Below are 21,939 nucleotides of genomic sequence, written 5' to 3' on the forward strand. Positions count from 1 at the left end.
CTCAGAAGAGGACTTTTGTCCTGGAAGATGCTTTTAAAATATCATATTTAATCATGTCAATCAATTTTCCTTCTATTTGTTTTTCATTGTTCTTGCTGTTTTTATTAGGAAAGATATTTGTGTTTAAAACTAGTATTTTTCTCCCACACAGACTTGTCTGTTCTTTGAGTACTGTCCCTATGGGTGCTCCACTTCAGGTGCTCATGTGCCCCATGTACCTTTGATTGGAGGCTTTAATCAGCAGTGTTCATTTGACCTCTGAATGTGCTGCTAATATCCTTGTGCCCCACACCGAGGCTGTATCAAGCTGTACAAGCAAACTGCCCTCAGTTCTTTCTCAACCGCCTCGGCCCGAAACAGAGTTTAGCATGTCAGCATTGTGCGTGCCTCGGCTGCTTGCTGAGCTCATTCTGCTTAGTTTATTTAGTTTGTTAGTATCATGCAGAGATGGGTTGAACACTTCAATAGTCTACTCAATAGAGCATCCACAGTCAATTGGCGTGTCTTTGATCAATTACTGAGAAACCCATCAAAGAGGATCTCAACCTCCCTCCATCAGTTGAAAGCCATCAAACAATGGAACTCTGGTCTGGAAAGGCATCTGGAAAGGATGGTGTTGCATCAGAACTGTACAAAGCAGCAGGCCCAAAGGCTATTGGGGTGTTTTCATGGCTTTTTGAGTAACATTTGGGAGGAAGAAGAAATGCCACAAGACTTCAAAGACGCTATTATTGCATCACTGTTCAAAAACAAAGGCAGCAAAGCTGACTGCAGAAAGTACAGAGGCATTTCCCTACTCTGTATAGCAGGGAAAATACTAGCTCGCATTTTACTGAACAGACTCATTCCAAACATGTCTGAGGAGAATCTGCCAGAAGCACAGTGTGATTTCAGACCAGCTCATAGTACTATGATTTTTGTCATAAGGCGGGTCCAGGAAAAATGTTTAGAGCAGAACATGGACCAATATGCAGTATTCATTGACTTGACCAAAGCCTTTGATATGGTCAACAGAGAGGGTCTGTGTGCTATTCTACATAAACTGGGCTGCCCAAGAAGATTCATACAAATCATCTGGCTGTTCCATCACCACACGACAGTACAAGTGCTCTCCACTGGTAACTTTTCTGACTTATATGAAATCTCAAAGGGAGTGAAGCAAGGCTGCATACCTGCTCCAGTGCTGTTCAACTGGTTCTTTGTCTGTGTCCTCACCTATGCCACGAGGGACTTGGATCAGGGAATTTATATCTGCTACTGACTGGATGGCTCCCTCTTTGATCGTCGAAGACTCGATGCTAAGACCAAGACTCTGGAGAGACTTCTCATCAAGGCACTTTTTGCAGATGCTGCATCTTGATTTACCATAGACATAGTGACCTTCAGGTCATTGTTGATAGATTCCCTGAAGCATCCCAGCTCTTTGGCCTCACCATCAGTCTCAGCGGTTTTGTTTCAACCAGCACCTCATTCTAGTGCCCCAGCACCAGCCATCTTCATACAAGGCACACAGCAGAAAAATGTAGATCAGTTCAAGTATTTGGGTAGCGCCATCAGGAGTGACTGTTCCCTTGATCAGGAAATTGCCTACAGAATTAGTAAAGCCTGCCAGGCCCTTGGCCAACTCTGAACAAAAATCCTTAACCAACACAAATTTTGTGTCTCCACCAAATTGAAGATCTACAGTGCAGTGATCCTAACATCTCTCCTGTAAGGATGTGAGACATGGACTCTCTATAGATGGCACATTAAACAGCTTGAGCAATTTCACATGCACTCCCTCTGCTCAATAATGAGCATTTGCTGGCAGATCAGAGTGACCAATATTAAGGTCCTTGAGAGAGCAAACAAACCAGCATTGAGGAAATGCTACTGAGAGCACAACTTAGGTGGACCGGACATGTCATCAGACTGGAAGACCACAGTCTCCCAAAACAGATCTTGTATGGGGAGCTCAGGCAGGGCAAGAGAAAGAAGCGTTGTCCGCATAAGGGCTTCAGAGATAACCTGATGAGCAGTCTCCAGTAGGCTGGCGTCCATCTCAAAGAACTCAAGCAAATGGCTCAGAACTGGACTCACTGGGGGTCTCTGACAAGATTAGCATGTAACAGGTTTGAGCAGGATAGACAAAATAGTCTTCAGGCTGCATGTGAAATGTGTCACAGAGCTGCATCATCAAACATCATAGATATGGACTTCCCATGCCCTCATTTTGGCTGACTAGGCATCAGAGTTCGAACTTCAGAGTGAAATGCATAGCCATAGATGAAAAATGTGACAATATCGTCATAGTTCGCGATGGACTACCAACATTAGCAGTTAATTACTGGTTATTGAAAGATTGTTTAATTTCTTCCTGGGAAATCCTCCTTGTGAGGGGCATGTCTGGTTCACTAGGATTTAAGTATTGGCTCATATGCGGAGAGGCTGTCTCGGTCAGTGACAGACACTGTAAGTGTGTTCACTGCCTGGATGAATTGCATGTCTCACAGAAGTGTAATTTCTGTTGAGCCCTCAAATCCAGGGCACAGAAGAACTGCAAAATCAAGCTGTGACTGTTAATTTTGGAGTGCTCCCTTCCCCCCGCTTCACAGCCAGGTCAGGAGAACTACATACATACCACTATACATCAGTCACCACAGTCTCTAGTGGCCCTTTGACCTCAGCACAACACCCTTCTACATAGGGGAAGGCTTCAGAGACCTCCTCTAAAGATTCTAAGAGGAGGAGCTCTAATACCCTTTTTAAGGTACCCTCCTCAAAAAGATCTCGCTCTCCGACCAGGTCAGCAGCCTTGAGGCTTGGTACAATAGAGGCAAAGGGCTCTGGTACCGGTGAGGCAGGAAAATCCCACAGTTCTCAAAGTAAACATGGTTCTGGGAAGGTTCCAGTATTGTCTAGCAGAGACGGTCAGAGTGAGCAAACAGTATGCATGGGCTGAACTGACACTGCTAATGAAAATCTCCAGTCAAAGGTGCGTGGGGAACACGTGCACCTGAAGTGGAGCACCCAGAGGGACATACAGCTCAAAGAACTACACTTACTGCACATGGTGAGCAACCTCACTATTGTTCTATTTGATCCTGCAGAGACAATGCATGAGTAAAATTTGACCCTGTTATGTAGAGAAAAGTCAATGACTTCAGTGGGCAGAACTTGATGGTTATTTGACATTGTGGGGAAAAAACTCAGTGTTACAGATGTAGGGTGATGGCTTCAGAGCAGGATCAAGTATAAGAAGCTGGTTTGTGAGGAATTTGTTTTTTTGTTTTTGTTTTTTTTGGAAACTCAAATGACAGCTAGGGGAAGACTGTGCATTGATATTTAACAACTAATAAATTAATAATACATTAATAGCAATGGGTTACTGATAGTCTCATAATTCATATGAGGCTGGAGTAAGTGGGCTTCACATAAGTGGCATACGTGGGGCATGGAAGTCAAGAATTCTCCCACTAATCTGGGTTCAGAACAAGGAGCACTTGTGTAGTAAGTTTGTATTTGATGTTACTGCCCATCACCTTTATTAGCAGGAATTGGCTACTGCACACCTCTTAAGTGGTGTTTATAGACAGGAGGTCCATGATGTAGATGAGCCTACTGGCTATGAACCTTCCTTCAGGGAGGGATGCCATGGAGCAGTGCTGTTACCATAGAGCCCATTGCACAGACTCTCCGTGATCTCTTAACTCTGTATACCAGGTATTCAGTGGTATTGCTGAGGTAAATGTTATTGTCAGTTCACGTTCTCAGAGTTTCAGCATAAAGAACATTTACACTAGGATAACTTTAGGCGATGAGGAGGGGTGGGGGAAAGGAGCACTTTCAAAATGTAGCACTGGATGAAATAATAGTCCACGTTCCCATACAACAAACTCCAAACCTCCTGCTCACAAAGGACCAAATCACAGAGGAAGGAACGCAAGCCAAAATGGGGACAGAAGAGGTTTAAGAATATTTAGATAAGTTAGATGTGTTCAAGTCGGCGGAGCCTCATGGAATTCATCCTAGGTTGTTTAAGGAACTAGCTGAAGCAATTTTGGAACTGTTAGCGGTTATCTTTGGGAACTCATGGAACTAGAGAGGGCAGAAATGTGTACTTATCTTTAAAAAGGGGAACAAAGAAGACCTGGGGAACTATTGATCAGTCAGCCTAATTTTAATACCTGGAAAGATACTGGAACAAATTGATTAAAAAATTGTTTTGTAAATGCTTAGAGGATGATAGGGTTATAAGGAATAGCGAGCATGCATTTGTCAAAAACAAACCATGCCAAACCAACCTAATTTCCTTCAACAGAGTTACTGATCTAGTGAATGGGGGGAAGCAGTAAATGTAATATGTTTTTATTTTAATAAGGCTTTTGACACAATCCCACATGACGTTCTCATAAGCAAACCAGAGAAATGTGATCTAGATGGAATTACTATGCAGTGGGTGCACAGTTGGTTGAAAGATGGTACTCAGAGTTATCAGTGTTTCACCCTCAAACTGGGAGGACATATCTAGTTGGGAGCCATAGGTTCAATCCTGGGTCCCGTACTATTCAATATTTTCATTAATGATTTGGATAATGGAGCACTTGCAAGTAGTTTGGAGAACAGGATTGGAATTCAAAATGACCTTGACAAATTGAAGAATTGGTCTGAAATCAATAAAATTATATTCAATAAACCCAAGTGCAAAGTACATCAATTAGGAAGGAAAAATCAAATGCACAACTACAAAATGGGGAATAACTGGGTAGGTGGTAGGACTGCTGAAAAGGATCTGGGTGGTCATAATGGATCACAGATTGAATGAGTCAATAATGTGATGCAGTTGCCAAAAAGGCTGATATCATTCTGGGTGTATTAACAGGAGTGTCATATGTAAGACATGGGTGCTAATTATACCGCTCTACTCGGTATTGGTGATGCCTCAGCTGAAGTACTGTGTCCAGTTCTGAAGATCACACTTTAGGAAAGATGTGGACAAACTGAGAGAGCAGAAGAGAGCAACAAAAATTATAAAAGCTTTAGAAAACCTGACCTAGGTTTGTCGAGGGAAAAAAACTGGGCATGTTTAGTCTTGAGAAAAGAAAACTGAGGGGGGACCTGATAAGTCTTTAAATATGTTAAGGGCTTTTATAATGAAGATGCCGATCAAGTGTTCTCCATATACTCTGAGGTTAGGACAAGAAGTAATGGGCTTAATTTGGAGCAAGAGTGATGTAGGTTAAATATTAGGGAAAATTTTCTAACCCTAAGGGTAGTTGAACTCTGAAATAGGCCTCCAGGGGAGGTTGTGGAATCCTCATCACTGAAAGTTTTTAGGAACAGGTTGGACAAACACCTGTTAGGGATAGTCTAGGTTTACTTGGTGTCCTGTCTCAGCACAGGAGGCTGGACTTGATGATTTCTTGGGGTCCAGCCCTATATTCCTATGATTCTATGTATGACTCCCATGTAAATCAGAAGGAATCTTATGCACAAATCTAAGGACCACCCATGCCCTTTTCATTGTTATAAATACAAATTGGTATATCTTTAGGCTAGTCCCTAAGCTTTGCAAAGTACAAATTCAGTGCGATCACTCCAAAGCATTTAACTTTTGGTTTGTTCTGTGTCTGGCTTTAAAACAGACTGTATTGGAGAGAATTTTTTTGTTATCTTAATTCACATCTGAAGGTGATTCCATTATTTAACAGTTTTACATAAATTACTGAGACACATTCAAATATTATCAACCCTTGTTTACAGACAGTGAAAAGCAGAGTCCACGAGCAGGAACAGGTGAACCAGTTTTAAGTTTGCACTACAGTACAGAAGGAACTACTACAAGCACGATAAAATTGGACTTCACGGATGAGTGGTAAGTTTTTTTGTTTTTTTTTGTTAGCTGTTAAAAGTAGCTTTCATCATTAACTTTTTAAGTTGTGGAGAATTTTTTTTTAATAAACACAGCTCAGCAAACTTCACTTTGTAACAGTACATCTATCTTAGAATGCTATGGATTTAATTCTTCTAGCTAAAGAAGGTTTTGGAGCAGGCACAATTACAGAAATATGTTGTGAATTTCATAATTAAAAAAATGAAAAGTAGTAATAGTTCACTGTATAGATCATCTTCAGTAATTTTGACCAAATCTTAAAATAATTCAGAAAAAAAATACTCTTGAAAGACACATCTGTTGAGTCTACATGGATTTTAAAAGAGCTATTTCAAATTTGTGGAGCGAGAACTGCACCAGGATCTGTGTTCCCTTGTTGGCACAGAGAAATCCAAACATTGCTTGAAAATGTCTGAATCTCAACTAAATTGAAGGGCAATTGAAGGAAATTGAAGGGTAGTATGAAATGGGGGTAACCATGAGAGAGAGGCTCCATGTGATCACTTCTTAGGCCCCATGGACCCAGAAACATTTCCATAGCACATGGGTCTATAAAAGGGTATAAAAGGAAATTCATCTTCTCTTTAACAGTCTTTCAAACTTTTTGTTTACTTTTTTTAAAATCTAAATATCATGCTGCACAGCTACAGAGTCTTGAAATCTTAACTACAAATTGGAGTTCTCAGACAGCTATAAGGTGCATGTCTGTCTGGACATGCAGTTTGGGCAAGCAATAGTTGTTTAGATGTTTTCTTTATGTTGATACTTTTTAGATATTCATTCCTTATGTCCTGTCCTTGAAGGGGACACTGCTTCTCAGGCCCAGTCTACACTACAAAGTTAGGTTGATGTAAGCCACCTTGCATTGACCTAGTGGTGCATGTGTCTACGCTTAAATTTGTCTGCCACTGATGTAAGTGCCCCATTACAGCGACACAGTAACACCACCTCCCTGAGTGGTGTTGAGCCATGTTCGATGTACTGAAGTCAATGCAGCACGAGTGTAGACAGTTACTTATGTCGACCCTAACAGCAGTCCAGTAGCTGTCCCACAATGCCCAACACAGAGTGCTCTGGTCACAATTGTGAACTCCATTGCTCGGGCTCACAGAAGACTGGAAGGCCCCATGCTCCTTTAAAGCCCTGCATATTTTTGAAATGCCTTTTCCAGCTCTCTGTTGTGTGCCACGGACCATGCTGGCTACGCAGTCCAGAAGTGCTCATGCCTGGAGTAGACAGGAAATATTGAATCTCCTTGGCCTGTGGGGAGAAGAGACTGTGCAAGCACAGCCATGGACCAGCTGTAGAAATGTTGACATCTGAGTATATTGCATGGGGGATTCAGGAGAATGGGAATGAAAGGGATCAACAGCAGTGTTGCGTGAAAGCAAAGGAACTTCAACTGGCATATCAGAAACCCAGGGAGGCCAACAGTCAATCTGATGCTGAGCCACAAACCTGCCGCTTTTACAAGAGCTGCATGTCATACTTGGCGGAGACCCCCTTATCCACCCCGCATACCAGTGTGGATACCTCCGAGGAGCCAAGTCACAGGCCCCTAGTGTGAACAGTGCGAAGGAGGAGGATGGGGGACACGTGACTGGGAGGTCTAGCTATGCTGCGAGTCAGTACCTGTTTGATACTCTACTGCAAACCAGTCAGTCCTGGCAGTCGAGCATGGGAGAGCCTGATGCAGGGGAAGGATCTTTGGGTAAGTGTGTAAATTTATTTCCCATTACATTGATGGCGCCCCCAACTTAACAGGACACAGCTACCGACTTTTCATTAATTTACTAGTATTAGAATAGGTAGTGATACTACGAAGAGAGGTAGTGTTGTTATCTGCTTTTAATTCCCCTATAGAGTTAGGCAAGGGGGCCCATGCGGAGCTGTTTATTTATGTACACAGGAACGTCCCTTTAATCCTGAGAGATCTCAATGAGACTTCCATGGGGGTATTCTGCAGTCTTCTCCTGAAGGTTTCTAGGGTGGCTGCCTTCTTTCTTCTTCGATGGTAGGACGCTTTCCCACACCAGTCAGCAATACCTTCGACAGGCACCATTGCAGTACATAGGCTAACAATATATGGGCCCCCAGCAGTAGCTGTGCTTTCTCTGCCTTTGTTACCTTCAGGAATAAGATATCTGATAAAATAACCACCCCTTATTGAAGTGTCAATAAGCACGTCTTGTGTAAAACTTTAGAGGAGCAAGGGAAGGGCGTTTTGAATCTTAACTTTTGCTTTCTCTTGTGACCGTATTGATAACGGTGCCACTGTGTGTTTTATCTGCAGCTACTGCAGTTGCGGCATTGAGGGGTTCCTTCTGCAGATCCGTGGAATGCCTGAGCCAGATAAGGTGAAAGAAGAGGACTTGGAATTACATGTTCAATGAGATCCTGTAACCTGTGCTGATCAGACCGTGAGCAAAGGGCCTGAGGGTGAATACAACAGGCATCGTGGAGAAGGGAAGAGTAGAGAAGAGAGAGTCCCAGCAGGAAAAAGGAGAGGGAGATGCATCAGGACATAATGGGGCTTCTCCGTTGGCAAACACAGATGCTGCAGACTCTTGTGGAGCTGCAGGCAGGGGTGCTGTAACTAGTGGTGCGGAGGATGTGGTAGCACCCCCTGGCTTGAAGTGGTTTCCATCATATAAAGGGTTTAGAGTTTGTTCAATGGCTTTCAGCATCCCCACTATAAAAATCATCCCAATACCACTGCCTGCACGTTCAACAACTATGGGTTTGCCTCCCTTTGCAGTACATGGAGAACTCCATTTCAGCAGCTTCTTACACCTCCTACTACATGAATCATAAAATATCAGGGTTGGAAGGGACCTTAGGAGGTCATCTAGTCCAACCCCCTGCGTCAGGACCTGCATTCCTACCCCTACCACTTCATGCTAGATGACATTAAGGACACAGCAAGCTTCACATATGCTGACTTATGAAAGCTACTGTTGCTGTATGTGTAGGCAAAATGGACATGAATGTTTTTTCTCCTTGTTAAGTTCTGTTTCATTAATATATTAAGTTTTTTATGTATTTGCTTTTAAATTGCAGAGTCTTTTTTTTTTTTTTTTTTGGCCACTGATTTTGGTACTGAATAAAATTGTATTATTTGGAAAATCATTCCTGTTCGTTAGTTCACAACATATGTTGGAGTGCCTAGTAGTTCTGAAAGCACCCACCTGCTTGCTACTGTACAGTGTGACACAACTCATAGGATCAGTGACAAACACGGTGTAATAATCATAGATCTGCAGTAAGCACCGCAAAATTTAATAGTTGCATTGAAAGAGCTATATTCATAGACATACATGAAGCACCACACAATTCCTAACAGGCCCCAATACAGCAGAGACAGGTAGAGTATGGTATGGCACAAGACATTACAAGGGCTTACTGTTAAAGTGCTCTTTCAAAGCCTCCCTGCGCCGTATAGCTACGTGTTGAGCTCTTTTGTGTCTGGTGGTTCAAACTCAGCAGACAGTCTCTTCACCTCTGTTCTCCAGCCAGGCAACTTTTCCACCTTTGCTTCAGGACACAAGAGGATACTATGCAGGACACAAGAGGCAGATATAATCATTGGGGTGCTTTTTTCACCATGATCCAGTCTTGTGAGTAAACAATGTCAGTGTCCTACTAAAAGCTCATTTAACTGTCTTCTGCATCTGCTGAGCCAGTAGTTGAATCTTTCCTTGGTGCTGTTGATGCGGCTGGGGTATGGCTTCATGTGCCAGAGAGCAAGGGGTAGGCTGGGTCCCCCAGGATCACTACTGGCATTTCAACATCATCAATAGTAATCCATCAGTCAGGAAAGAGAGTCCCTGCTTGTAGCTTTCTGAACAGTCCTGCATTCTTAAAGATGTGAGCACCCACACCATCCCTGACCAGCTACCATTTATGTCCGTGAAGTGTATATGCTGATCCACCAATCTTGCATCACTGTAGAAAAGTAGCCCTTTCTGTTGACGTACTCTGTGGCTAGGTGGTCTAGTGCCAAAATAGGAATATCTATGCTGTCCATTGCTCCACTGCAGTTTGGACACCCTTTTGCTGAAAATACATACACTATATCCTGCACATTGCTGAGAGTCATAGTACTGTGTAGCAGGAGATGATTAATAGCCCTGCACATTTGCATGACAGTGGCCCTCAGAATGGATTTTCCAACTCCAAAATTATTTCCCACTGACTGGTAGCAATTTGGCACTGCAAGTTTCCACAGTGCTATTGCCACTCGCCTCTCCACGGTGAGTGCAGCTCTCATTTTGGTGTCCCTGTGCTGGAGGGCTGGGGCAAGCTTGGTGCACAGATCCAGGAATGTAGGATTTGTGCATCGGAAAGTTCTGCAGCCGCTGTTCATCATCCAAAGCCCGCTTTATGCCACCAGTAAGTGCTTGTTTCTTGGGCCCAGGAGCAGCATTCCACTACCATGAATGCCACCAACAGCCTGGAATTGGTTCCCACTACGTCCCACAAAATCTGTCCTCCAAGAAATAGTCATGTTCCCTGCTTGTTCAGTTTTTCTTATGGCTCTGCAGATAACAGAGGATAGTGCTTCCTGTGCCTGCAATGCTTATGACAATGGTGCAGAGCTGTGCAGGCTCCATGCTTCTGTCAGAGATGGCGGACAGCGAGGAGGGTCATGCAAGTTCATGGGATTTTTAAAAAGGCATGAAAATTATGTGATATAGGTGACATTATGGGATGAAGGCAGATGCACGCTGGGAAGTTGACCTCTTGTTCCCAGGCACCCCTGTGCAATTCAGTTCTGCCCCCCCCCCCCCCCCCCTTATGCATTGTGAAAACTTCTCAAAAAACAGAGTGGTGGACAATGGCAGGTAGCGCACTGGAATACCTACCTATGGTGCGCTGCACTGTGCATCGACACAATCGCTCCTGGTGAGCATGTATAGCACCAACACAAGGAGCCAAGTATGCATGCACACAAGCAACATAGTAACTGTGGCAGCTTTATGCCGATGTAACTTGTATTGACCAAAGTTTGTGGTGTAGACGTGGTCAGTCTGGTAAGAGTGGGAAACTGTGATAAGTTGAAGAAAACTTGATTGGTTAGCGCACAGTTTCAATCACTATTTTCCATGGATTCACTTCCACTTATGTATTACATTGTACAGGAAAGACAGAGGGCTTATGTGGTGAGGTGCAGTGCTAGTTGATGACTGGCAATTTGATGGTGCATGTTCAAAGTCAATGTGAAACTTACAGTGCTGAAGTCTAGCAAGGTGGTTCTTGAGGAAAATTCATAGAGTTTAGCTCTTTAAAATTCCACTGAGGGCCCTGGTCTCTGACAGGGGCCCATAGGTAGGGGCCACCACAATACCAGGGATGATAATGGAGGAGATTACACAATGGGAGAGTTCCAGTTACTGGTATGTAACCCAGGAATAGTTTTTGTTTGTCTTCTTTTTTTTTTAAATTTGCAACATCTTGATGCAAGTTTCCTTAGACCAAAAACCCCACATTAACCACCCCTTCCCACCAGAACAAACAAACAAACCCACAGCTAGTATGTCTCCTGTTTCTTAGTTGGTTTCACAAACTGAATACTATATTTCACTACTATGTAGATGGCCATGTTGCAATCCAGCATTAATTCTGGACGCAGACAAATTCTTTTCCATTATATTTTTTTAATCTACTAAACATATGTAATATTAAATGACTGGATTCTGCGCTCCTAAAACTTAAAAAAGCCTTCATATTTTTAGGTTAAATGTATAAGGCAATTATTTTATTATATGTCCTAGGTGTATTAGTTCTTAACACTTTTTTTGAAATAGTTAAGATGCTAATGTTTGAAAACTAATGTAATTTGTATGTGTATTCATTTAAAATAGAAACTGATCCTACCGGATAATCTATCTAAGTGGCCTGGGTCAGCCCTGTTTTATACTGATGTCCATCACTGTAGAAGCTGAAGTTTTTACTCTCGGGAGACAAACAGTAATAACTCATTCTCTTCTGTCCCTGCTACCAAGAGGCAGGTTTAATTTTCTAAAATTGTTTAATATGTAAAGTAATAATACCAAGAAAAAGGGCTCTCTGCTATCATACACTTAAAATGAGAAAAATATTTTTAACTTTTAATAAACACTACAGTTCTAAAAATAAAACACATTGTACCCTGTAACAGTTTGAAACTTGCTTCCTTAAGCAGTTTCAATCGGATTTTGACTCCTAAGTGCTTAAATCCCATTTGAAAATGAGATTTAGGCTGCTAAATTAGTTAGGTGTTACAGTACTGAGTGCAGCAATGCCTAAATAACCTTTAAAAATCCAGGCCTTAAGCCCTGATCCTTATATCTACATGGAGTCCCATTGACTTCTCTGAATCTACCCACACAGATCTGGGCCCTAGACACTCTTGTCATGGGTATGATAGAAGATCTTAAATAGACTGTCAGAATCCAAATCTGGCACGCTTCAGATTGTTGCAAGACTGTCTTCTGCTGGCTTTAACTAACCATACACTTATAGTTTTTGCAGTGGTTATTGTTGAATGTTTTAGGACAGGCATGTTCTGTGGGAGGTGCAGAACATTAATAAATTTTTATGTATCAGAGGGGTAGCCATGTTAGTCTGTATCCACAAAAAAACGAGGAGTCCGGTGGCACCTTAAAGACTAATGCCCAAATAAATCTGTTAGTCTTTAAGGTGCCACCGGACTCCTTATTGTTGTTTTTTTAATAAATTTTTTAGTTACTTTTATCGACTGGTAGTATTTAATGTGCTAAAATTACATTACTAAAGTACTCAGCGACCATAGTTTTGTGTGCTATACTGGTCAAAAACATTAAAAGTCTGATTTTAAACTGGCAAAAGCACAAAAACCAGCTTCAAACTTCAATTAGACAGAAAAGTGATTCTGAAAGTTACTAAAGGAATTTGTATTTGTTTTTTCCTCAGTGGTTCCATATCAATTGCGCTCAGTTTACAGGTTACATTCTTTTTTCTTGCAATTAGCATCACAGACTCCATTTGGCATGTGCAAATCCACATGTTCTTTCTTTCTCTTACATAATCACCTGTAGTGGTTTGATTTTGCCGACACTTGTTGATGGATGAGTCAGAGTGGACTCAATCTTGCGTTCATATAGCTGTTTTGGTTGTACAGCAGTAAAACTCTTGGTTTGTCAGGGAAAAAGCCTATTCACCACTCTTTTATAGGTTTCAGAGTAGCAGCCGTGTTAGTCTGTATCCGCAAAAAGAAAAGGAGGACTTGGGCACCTTAGAGACTAACAAATTTATTTGAGCATAAGCTTTCGTGAGCTACAGCTTATGCTCAAATAAATTTCTTAGTCTCTAAGGTACCACAAGTCCTCCTTTTCTTTTACTAGGGTTTTCCTACCACATGTGGACCCAGAATCAGAGCTGCCAGTCAGGGAATGTCTAAGACATGCCAATAGGGAGAGGTTGTCAGAAAGCTTATGTCTCTGAGAGACTGCTGGAAGAAGTAGCAGAAACCTCCTGGTCTCCGATGGAACTTTTTTCCTTATTTTCTATCCTCTTTTCTTGTTTGTTGTCTTAACTCTTTTCCAGCAATGAGCCTGAACTTTATCATGTTTCTGACCAGTTTCTTAGAGATTCGCCTATTCTGTCTTGTTTCCTTTATTGGCTGGCTGCTGTTTCCACCACCAGGGCAAGGTTATATAAGTGGCCCTTTAGTTTAGCCATGGTTGTGTGCTAGATGCTTCTTTCAGTTTATAAGGCCTCTCTACAATCTAATTTACTGCATAGTGTGCCTTACTTTGCTAATACCTACTATGGAGGACAACAAAGAGCAGAAAATGGAGGCACCAAGAAAACCAAGATTTGGCACTCCACATCATTTCCCCATCACCTCAGGTCAGCTCAATGGGAGACCAGCAGAAAAGCTGCAGTAGTTCAAGGGTGTTCTCTAAAGGTAGTCTTTACCTCAAACTCACTCAACCACGTGTAAATTGTCCAGGATGGTAAGTGTTAAAGTGCTTGCATCTCTAGCCCTTTCTTGGGACAAGTAATTCATGTTCCAGAGGTTGTATATTAGGATCTTAAGTCAATAGACACAGCAACAGGAGTTCCACAATTACCATCCAGATAAGATGAGCAGAATCCAAGCACCTCCATGGTAGCTATGACTCATTCCTAATGCCATGTGAACTGATCCCCAAAATTCCCAAGCCAGGAGAATGTTCTCAGGGCTAGCAAGGATTTGCATGTGCCCAGCACTGGTTGAAAGCACAACAAATGGTGTAAGAGACTAGCTACCTCACCTCACCTTTCATAGACCTGAAAGCCCCAGTTATGATCATTCTACCCATCGTCGTTTCCTTCCTTGTCCACAAGAGTGAGTTTTCTCAGTCCAGCAACAAAGAAAAGGTGCAAGATTGAATATTCACCTCCACTTTCATTGAGATGGTGCTCAGAAAGGTTTTCATTGTTTTATGGTTGTGGTTGTTGTAAGTTGAGAACAAGAAGAGGAGCAGAGTGAGTTAAAACATGAGACCCCAGGAGGAAAAGAACTTTGTTTCATAAGGATGAAACTATTCTAAAGGTCTTTCAAGACATGGAGGCAGTTCTGTATGTTAATTGAGAAGGAGCCATTTTCCCCATTTAAAAAGAAAAAACATTTGCCAGCAGATGTCCCACCTACTCTAAGCGTAGGGGGAAAACAGACCTCAAATACCACTTAATAGTAACATATGTTAAATTCTGATATTTTAAAGGTGGCCACTTTAGTCCCTGTAATAGTTTATTATTTGTGGCATGGCCAGAAGTTATTTATTCATTTTACAGAACATAGCAGAAGTCTGGTCCTTGCTGTGGAAAGTTTACAGTCTAGGTTAAAACATGTATGGGTTATTACAACATAAAAAGAGTGGTTTAAGGTAACATAGACAGTATGTTATAACAGATTATTCATGTACACACCTTAGTTCATGTCTCTTCCTTTTCTTACTACAGCTGCAAGTTAAGGCTTCTGTTTCTGTCTTGATATGCTATATGCTTACTTCATCAAATCCATAGTGCATGGTTTTGCAGACCAATAAATTCTTGTGAAGTTATGACACACATCTGCATGGAATGCCCTGGTTCTCAAAATCTCATTTAGTACAGATTTAGGGTTTTACTACTTTAATAACTTTGTTGTAATTTATTACATGATGTTCCAGTGATTAAAAAGACTTGTAAAAGGTAATTCAAGGCAATGGACACAACAACCAAAAAATAAGATTAGACGTAGTCATATATTTTGCTTAATCAAGCCCTTAAGGATTCCACCTTTATAAAATGAGGGCCACATTTTAGAAGCTACTTCTGAAAATTTGGCTCCAAACATCTGACTTTATCTGTATTTGTTTTGTAATTACTTATAGTAATAAGTTGTAGGGATGTTGTGCTTTGTGGTTGTCCCTTTGATTTAAAATGGAATCTTCTTGTGTCTTTGCCTCATTACTGAACCATTTTACACGTGCTTTGTTGTTAGGAGCAGCACAACTTCGAGTTCGAGAGGGAGTGGAAGTCACTGCAAACCTGAAGGCCAGGAAGAAGCTTTAAGAACACACAGCTCAGAACAGACAACACCAGAAAATGAAGAAACAAGTAAGATACGTAGTTTTTCCTGTAATGGTAAGGTCCCAATTCTACTCATGGCTACGATTGAACTCAATGGGAGTCTCTCACATACCAAAATGAGGGCAGAATGTAACCTTAATACAACATTATTTTTCTCATTTATTTCCAAGAAGGCAAAACGGATAACAGAGCTCAGGGAGGCAAAAAATTATTTACTTTACAAAACTAATTCCAGTTGTCAACTGAAGAGGCATGTAGCTATGTATAAGAGAAACTAATGTTTTTCTTAATTCTGAACTTCTTGTCCTTTATTTCTTTGTATTATGGGAGAACAGTGAATAGTTTTTACTGTCACCTTGAGGAGGAGTTTTTTCAAGGCCAGAATTAAAGAACTTTGGTGGGGTAGAGAAGGCTTGTACCACCATGTCTATGCTGTATCTGTACTCTGGATAATTAGGGGACTCTGGTCTTCAGGGCTGTTAACTTTTAAACAACATTAAAATTTACATTAAAAATCCTCCTGTTTTCACTTGTTAATCCGTTTAGTAAATGGACAGTTGAAGTTGGCAGCCTATAAAGGGGGCATACAATGTTAAGGTGTAAATCTGGAGAAAAATGTATTGTGCTGAATTCAGTCAACCTGCTGGATTCATTGCTACAGGAGACAATTGGAGCAATGGCTGTATCAGTGAGTATATAGTGAGGATTTCCAAAGAAATGCCTAGAGATATGAAGATTACCTTTAAATAAGTTAATTAACCTTTGTAACTCTAGATAATCATAACTATGAGTTATCACATCTTCTGTTTCACAACATTAAAAGTAAATTAGCTACTAAAATACTTGTATGATCAAGTATTGAATTGTAGCATGGACCAAGAAAGAATCTTCCCACCCCACTTTTATTCTCTCATATACCAAACTGAACAATTGGTAAGTGGATTTATGGGGTCCTTTTGTCTTCCCCTGAAGCATTAGATATGGGCACCTACGGGACGTAGCATACCAGTCTACATGAACCAGTGGCTTGACCCAGTGTAGCAATTCCAATGTTCTACAAGACTTATAGTGTATACTCATGTTACTGAAATGATTATATGATCTGGTGTTTAATTTCAGGAGTCTGTAAAGAATTGCATGAGGAAGTCACAAGTGCTGAAGAGTTGAAAGCTATAGATGAAGCTGTAGAGAGAACAAAAACAGGTTTGTCTGCTGTTTCTTCATATGATTGTCTGGCTGAAAAAGGGTAAAGCCAAGCCAAACACAAAATTTATTTATAACATTTATAACGTCTTCCTAAGTAGACTATAACTATCAGTGCTGTCAGTGGCTAATTTTGACCGCCTTTTTCTGTTAGCTGTGTCAGATAAGGGTATATCTGAGCATCCTGGAACCAGCACAGAAGGAGAAAGTGATCCCAATCTTGACAGCATCTGTAGGAACCCAGAGGAAGGACCTTCAGGTGAAAAAAGCAAAGAGCAAGAGAGTTCAAGTCAACAAAGTACAGAGTCCACTGCCAACCCAGTTAATACAAACCATGAACGTCAACCGCAGCCAGACTCCTCAGGGCTTGCAAGTCATGAAGAATCATCCACCAGAAGCACTGCTTTCCAAGAAACTGATGATAGTGATGATGACCCTGTCCTGATACCTGGTGCAAGGTATCGAGGAGGACCAGGACATAGGTTAGTAGAATTCTTTCCTTTTCTATTATTTGGCATCAGTATTTTCTGAGGGAAAACTAGGAACTGATGCCCCAGCCCCCTACAGAAGGATCTTAAAGCTTGTGGCCCAGAGCGCCTCATCAACTTACCAGGAACCTTGAAGGCTGCATCTAGTTAGGATACATATTTTTTTTAAAAAAGAAACTCATACAAACCTAATACTTGTTGTGTTTGTATATTTCTTGCTAAAGGAATAAAAACAGCTTTTTATCTGAGTTCCCCATTGATAAATATTTGCAGTTAATCAGTGTTGTTCTCAACGCATGTTAGGATACTGTCACAATTTCAGGGCAACAGCACCTGTATTCCCCTTCCATGGTCCACCAGTGGCATCCACTTTGGGCTTCTGGCTCCCAGATATCACCTTTCCTCGCCAGAGACCCACATCTCACTCCCTTCTGACTGGGGTTTTTAAGGTTCTACAGCTTCCTGATTTACACTGATCTCCCAGCCAGCCAGACTTCCTAAAAGACCAGTGTTTTTGTTTTGCCTTCTCTCCCAGGGTTATGACCTGTGTATTGCCCCAGATTATAATTACCACGCAGATGCTTCTAAGCAAGCACATTCATTCTTAATATGTTTTCTCTGTAATGCTTTAACTTAAAACAATGAAAACATACATGCATGCTAAAAAGCTTATTGGAGGTCACCCTCAACTCCAACCTAGGGCTCTGGTCGGTTTTAGTCCTTCAACATCCACAGCTGGGTTTTCATCATGGTTACAAGTTCATCCACCTTAGGTCCCAAACCAGAATGAAGGCGGGGCAGATTAGCCTTTTCTTTATATTGCCTTGGCCTTTGATGTTGGCCTTCTGTAACAGGTAGTCATAGAAACATAGAAATCTGCAGACAAAGACCCTGTCCTCAGGGAGTAGCTTCAAAAGGCTGGGTTTTTGCATAACCGGAGGTGGGGCGTTTGCATTAACTTCTCCCTAGGGATCCCCAGAAATCCACTTACCACTTTTTGTCTCAAAACTTCATAATTGTCTGGCACATTTTCAGTACAGTCTTTTGAGCTCCCAGGTCTTGTATCAGTCATATCTCACACCTAGAAAGGTTACTTACAATCCTGGCTCACAATGATACATAAACTTAATACAGTAAGGTCTTTCAAGGTTATTGTAGGAAGTTGCCCATCTGTCACAGATACAATGGTCTACAGTTTGTCTATCTGCACTGTAGGCATCCTTGGTTTGCAAAAGTACTAACTAGTACTGGTAGGCAGTGCTGCATTTTGCTGTAGCGTATGTTTAATATACTGTGCCTTTTCTCCATTGGTGGTTGTTCAAATAATTTTGAATTTTCCTTTTTCTCTCTCATGAGAAGAGAACTTTCATACCCTTTTTCTCTTGTTAACTTCTGAATACCAGTATGGACAAGACTAATGATGATTATGAGAGTTACTAGAAAATTATGGTCGCAAAAAAAAACCCAAGCCTTTTTTGACCATTGTTGCTAAGAAAGTTTCCTATATATCATATACTTGGATAATCCATAATCCATCATTGACATAATAACCCTCCCATTCACCAAAATATGCTGTTAACATCAATGCCTGGACTGTTCAAATACTATCATAATTTATTAAGCAAACTTTCAGCTATTGGACTCAAGGCAATATATTTTTAAAATTTTTATTCTCACTTTCAGTTGCACCTTAGGATATGGTACATCTCTCTTTTGGGACATACTTAACACTGTATTTGTATGGGATAGAGGTTATGTTTCTGTTAATTATGTACACTGGAAATGCAAATAGTTGAAACTTAGCTGTACTGTTGCTAAAGAAATTAACTTGGCATCAACTTTAATGTCCTCCTTAATTGTTTTCTGTTTCATATTGGCTCTTTGATGTATATTTAGGTCTCAGAGGGTGGATGCAATGAATGACTGTTTTCCCTGGGATTCATAAGTTCTGCAAAGTAGGAATTTTCCAAGGGACTGCATGGCTGAGGAGATTTTTAAAATATAGGACTTCTTCATGACATGCATCCGACGAAGTGGGTATTCACCCACGAAAGCTCATGCTCCAATACGTCGGTTAGTCTATAAGGTGCCACAGGACTCTTTGCTGCTTTTACAGATCCAGACTAACACGGCTGCCCCTTTGAGGCTTGACTTCATGTCTGTGTCCCTAGATGACGACATAGCCCAGAACACTGAGCAGTGTATCAAAGCCCACCACTGTAATTGACATTTTTTGGGACTCTTACTGGAATGTTAGAGAGGAACAGGATTGAATGGACCATGGACCCTGAACTACCCTTTTGCCCCTCATGATTTGGGTTGAGGTACATTGATGAGGCATTGTGGAAAAGTTTACCCTTCTGGAGTATGTCCACACTAGGGAAAAAATGTGATTTCACTACATTACTCCATTTTTTACCTTGACCCGTTAACATGTGTGAGAACTACAAATGCCCTGCCCACCCTGGTGTTTTACCACAGTTGATTAACACATGGTTTTTAAAAAAAACACCTAAAACTTTTTTCTTTGTTATTTCAAAACCCAGGTGTTCATGCAGTCCCAGGTGACTAATGTTTTATAAATATCATAGATACATAAATCTCTGTGATTTCAGTATCCGGGGTTGTAAGTTGGGCACCTTTCACCAGGCATGAATTCACTTAATATTTGTAAAGCTTTAGACAACAAAACAAGTCACATTTCTGAGGCTGGAAAAAAGCTCTGGGAGTTTTCTTGCTCCTTTCTTTATCTTTATATCTGGCACATTGCTCTTTTTTAATCTTTTCCTCATCTTCTCTTTTACTGTAGCAGTTGCAGTGTATTGTCTTACCTCCATGTCAGAATGATGGGTGAGCAATAACTTCATTAAATGCTGCTTTTCCTCCAGAGGATGTTGTGGAGTCTGCACTATTCCTTGGTATCAGAGTAGCAGCCGTGTTAGTCTGTATTCGCAAAAAGAAAAGGAGTACTTGTGGCACCTTAGAGACTAACAAATTTATTTGAGCATAAGCTTTCGTGAGCTACAGCTCACTTCATCGGATGCATTCAGTGGAAAATACAGTGGAGAGATTTATATACACAGAGAACATGAAACAATGGGTGTTACCATACACACTGTAAGGAGAGTGATCACTTAAGATGAGCTAATACCAGCAGGACGGGGGGAGGGGTGTGGGGGGAGAAAACCTTTTGTAGTGATAATCAAGGTGGGCCATTTCCAACAGTTGACAAGAACGTCTGAGGAACAGTGGGGCGGGGGGGGGAGTAAACATGGGGAAATAGTTTTACTATTTTTTCTTACAATTACAATACCCACCTGTTGAAGTGAAGAAACAGACTGACAGAGCCAGAAGAGTACCCAGAAGTCACCTACTACAGGACAGGCCCAACAAAGAAAATAACAGAACGCCACTAGCTGTCACCTTCAGCCCCCAACTAAAACCTCTCCAACGCATCATCAAGGATCTACAACCTATCCTGAAGGACGAGCCATCACTCTCACAGATCTTGGGAGACAGGCCAGTCCTTTCTCACAGACAGCCCCCCAACCTGAAGCGAATACTCACGAGCAACCGCACACATCAGAACCACTAACCCAGGACCCTATCCTTGCAACAAAGCCCGTTGCCAACTGTGCCCACATATCTGTTCAGGGGACACCATCATAGGGCCTAATCACATCAGCCACACTATCAGAGGCTCGTTCACCTGCACATCCCCAATGTGATATATGCCATCATGTGCCAGCAATGCCCCTCTGCCATGAACATTGGTCAAACTGGACAGTCTCTACGTAAAAGAATAAATGGACACAAATCAGACGTCAAGAATTATAACTTTCAAAAACCAGTCGGAGAACACTTCAATTTCTCTGGTCGCTCGATTAGAGACCTAAAAGTGACAATTCTTCGACAAAAAAACTTCAAAAACAGACTCCAACGCGAGACTGCTGAATTGGAATTAATTTGCAAACTGGATACAATTAACTTAGGCTTGAATAGAGACTGGGAGTGGATGCATCATTACACAAAGTAAAACTATTTCCCAATGTTTCCCCCCCCCCGCACTGTTCCTCAGACCTTCTTGTCAACTGCTAGAAATGGCCCACCTTGATTATCACTACAAAAGGTTTTCTCCTCCCGCCCCCCCGCCCCCCCCCCACTCTCCTGCTGGTAATAGCTCACCTTAAGTGATCACTCTCCTTACGGTGTGTATGGTAACACCCATTGTTTCATGTTCTCTATGTATATAAATCTCCCCACTGTATTTTCCACTGAATGCATCCGATGAAGTGAGCTGTAGCTCACAAAAGCTTATGCTCAAATAAATTTGTTAGTCTCTAAGGTGCCAAAAGTACTTCTTTTCTTATTCCTTGGTAGGCTCACTAGATACCTGTGTAATGCCCCAACAACTGTAGACATTCTATGAAAATCTCAGCAGGATTTGTCAGTGTTTTTTACATGTTTTTGTTGGCTTTACAGCCTTCTAGTGAGGAAAGCTAAAAGTCTTATAATAGGTTAAGGGTAAATAATCAAGGATGGTGCTTTGTCATGTACCACCAGTATAGCCAGTTTCCAGCAATCGTCATTATTTTTTTCAGCAATTTCAAGTGTCCTAGCTAATGTGCAACACCAGTTAGGATTCATAGGCTTTAATTCAGCAAAGCATTAAGTCTCCTCAGTGAGACTTGAGCATGTGCTTAAACTTCAGTTTTTAGCAGGGTATAACTCCAACCAAGTTCTTGTCTCATGTCACAATTTTGATATTACAGTCTCAGCACTTTTTTAGTTGCT

The 21,939-nt window shown here is 41.4% G+C and overlaps 1 protein-coding gene across 12 annotated transcripts in view; it reads left to right on the forward strand.

Moving 5' to 3' along the window:
- DCAF6 (DDB1 and CUL4 associated factor 6) overlaps positions 1-21,939 on the forward strand; it is a 158,423-nt gene that overhangs the window by 108,017 nt on the left and 28,467 nt on the right. For 8 of the 12 annotated variants that reach the window (XM_043538454.1, XM_037906796.2, XM_043538450.1 and 5 more), the window contains 4 exons: positions 5,743-5,854; positions 15,366-15,508; positions 16,574-16,657; positions 16,812-17,139. In XM_043538454.1, coding sequence (XP_043394389.1) covers positions 5,743-5,854; positions 15,366-15,508; positions 16,574-16,657; positions 16,812-17,139 — 667 coding nt within the window. The remainder of the gene's footprint in view (positions 1-5,742; positions 5,855-15,365; positions 15,509-16,573; positions 16,658-16,811; positions 17,140-21,939) is intronic. The other 4 variants (XM_043538457.1, XM_043538455.1, XM_037906815.2 and 1 more) reach the window with 1 other exon arrangement.

The sequence above is a fragment of the Chelonia mydas genome, chromosome 1 (assembly GCF_015237465.2).
Source record: "Chelonia mydas isolate rCheMyd1 chromosome 1, rCheMyd1.pri.v2, whole genome shotgun sequence".
In the NCBI taxonomy this organism is placed as follows: Eukaryota; Metazoa; Chordata; order Testudines; family Cheloniidae; genus Chelonia; species Chelonia mydas.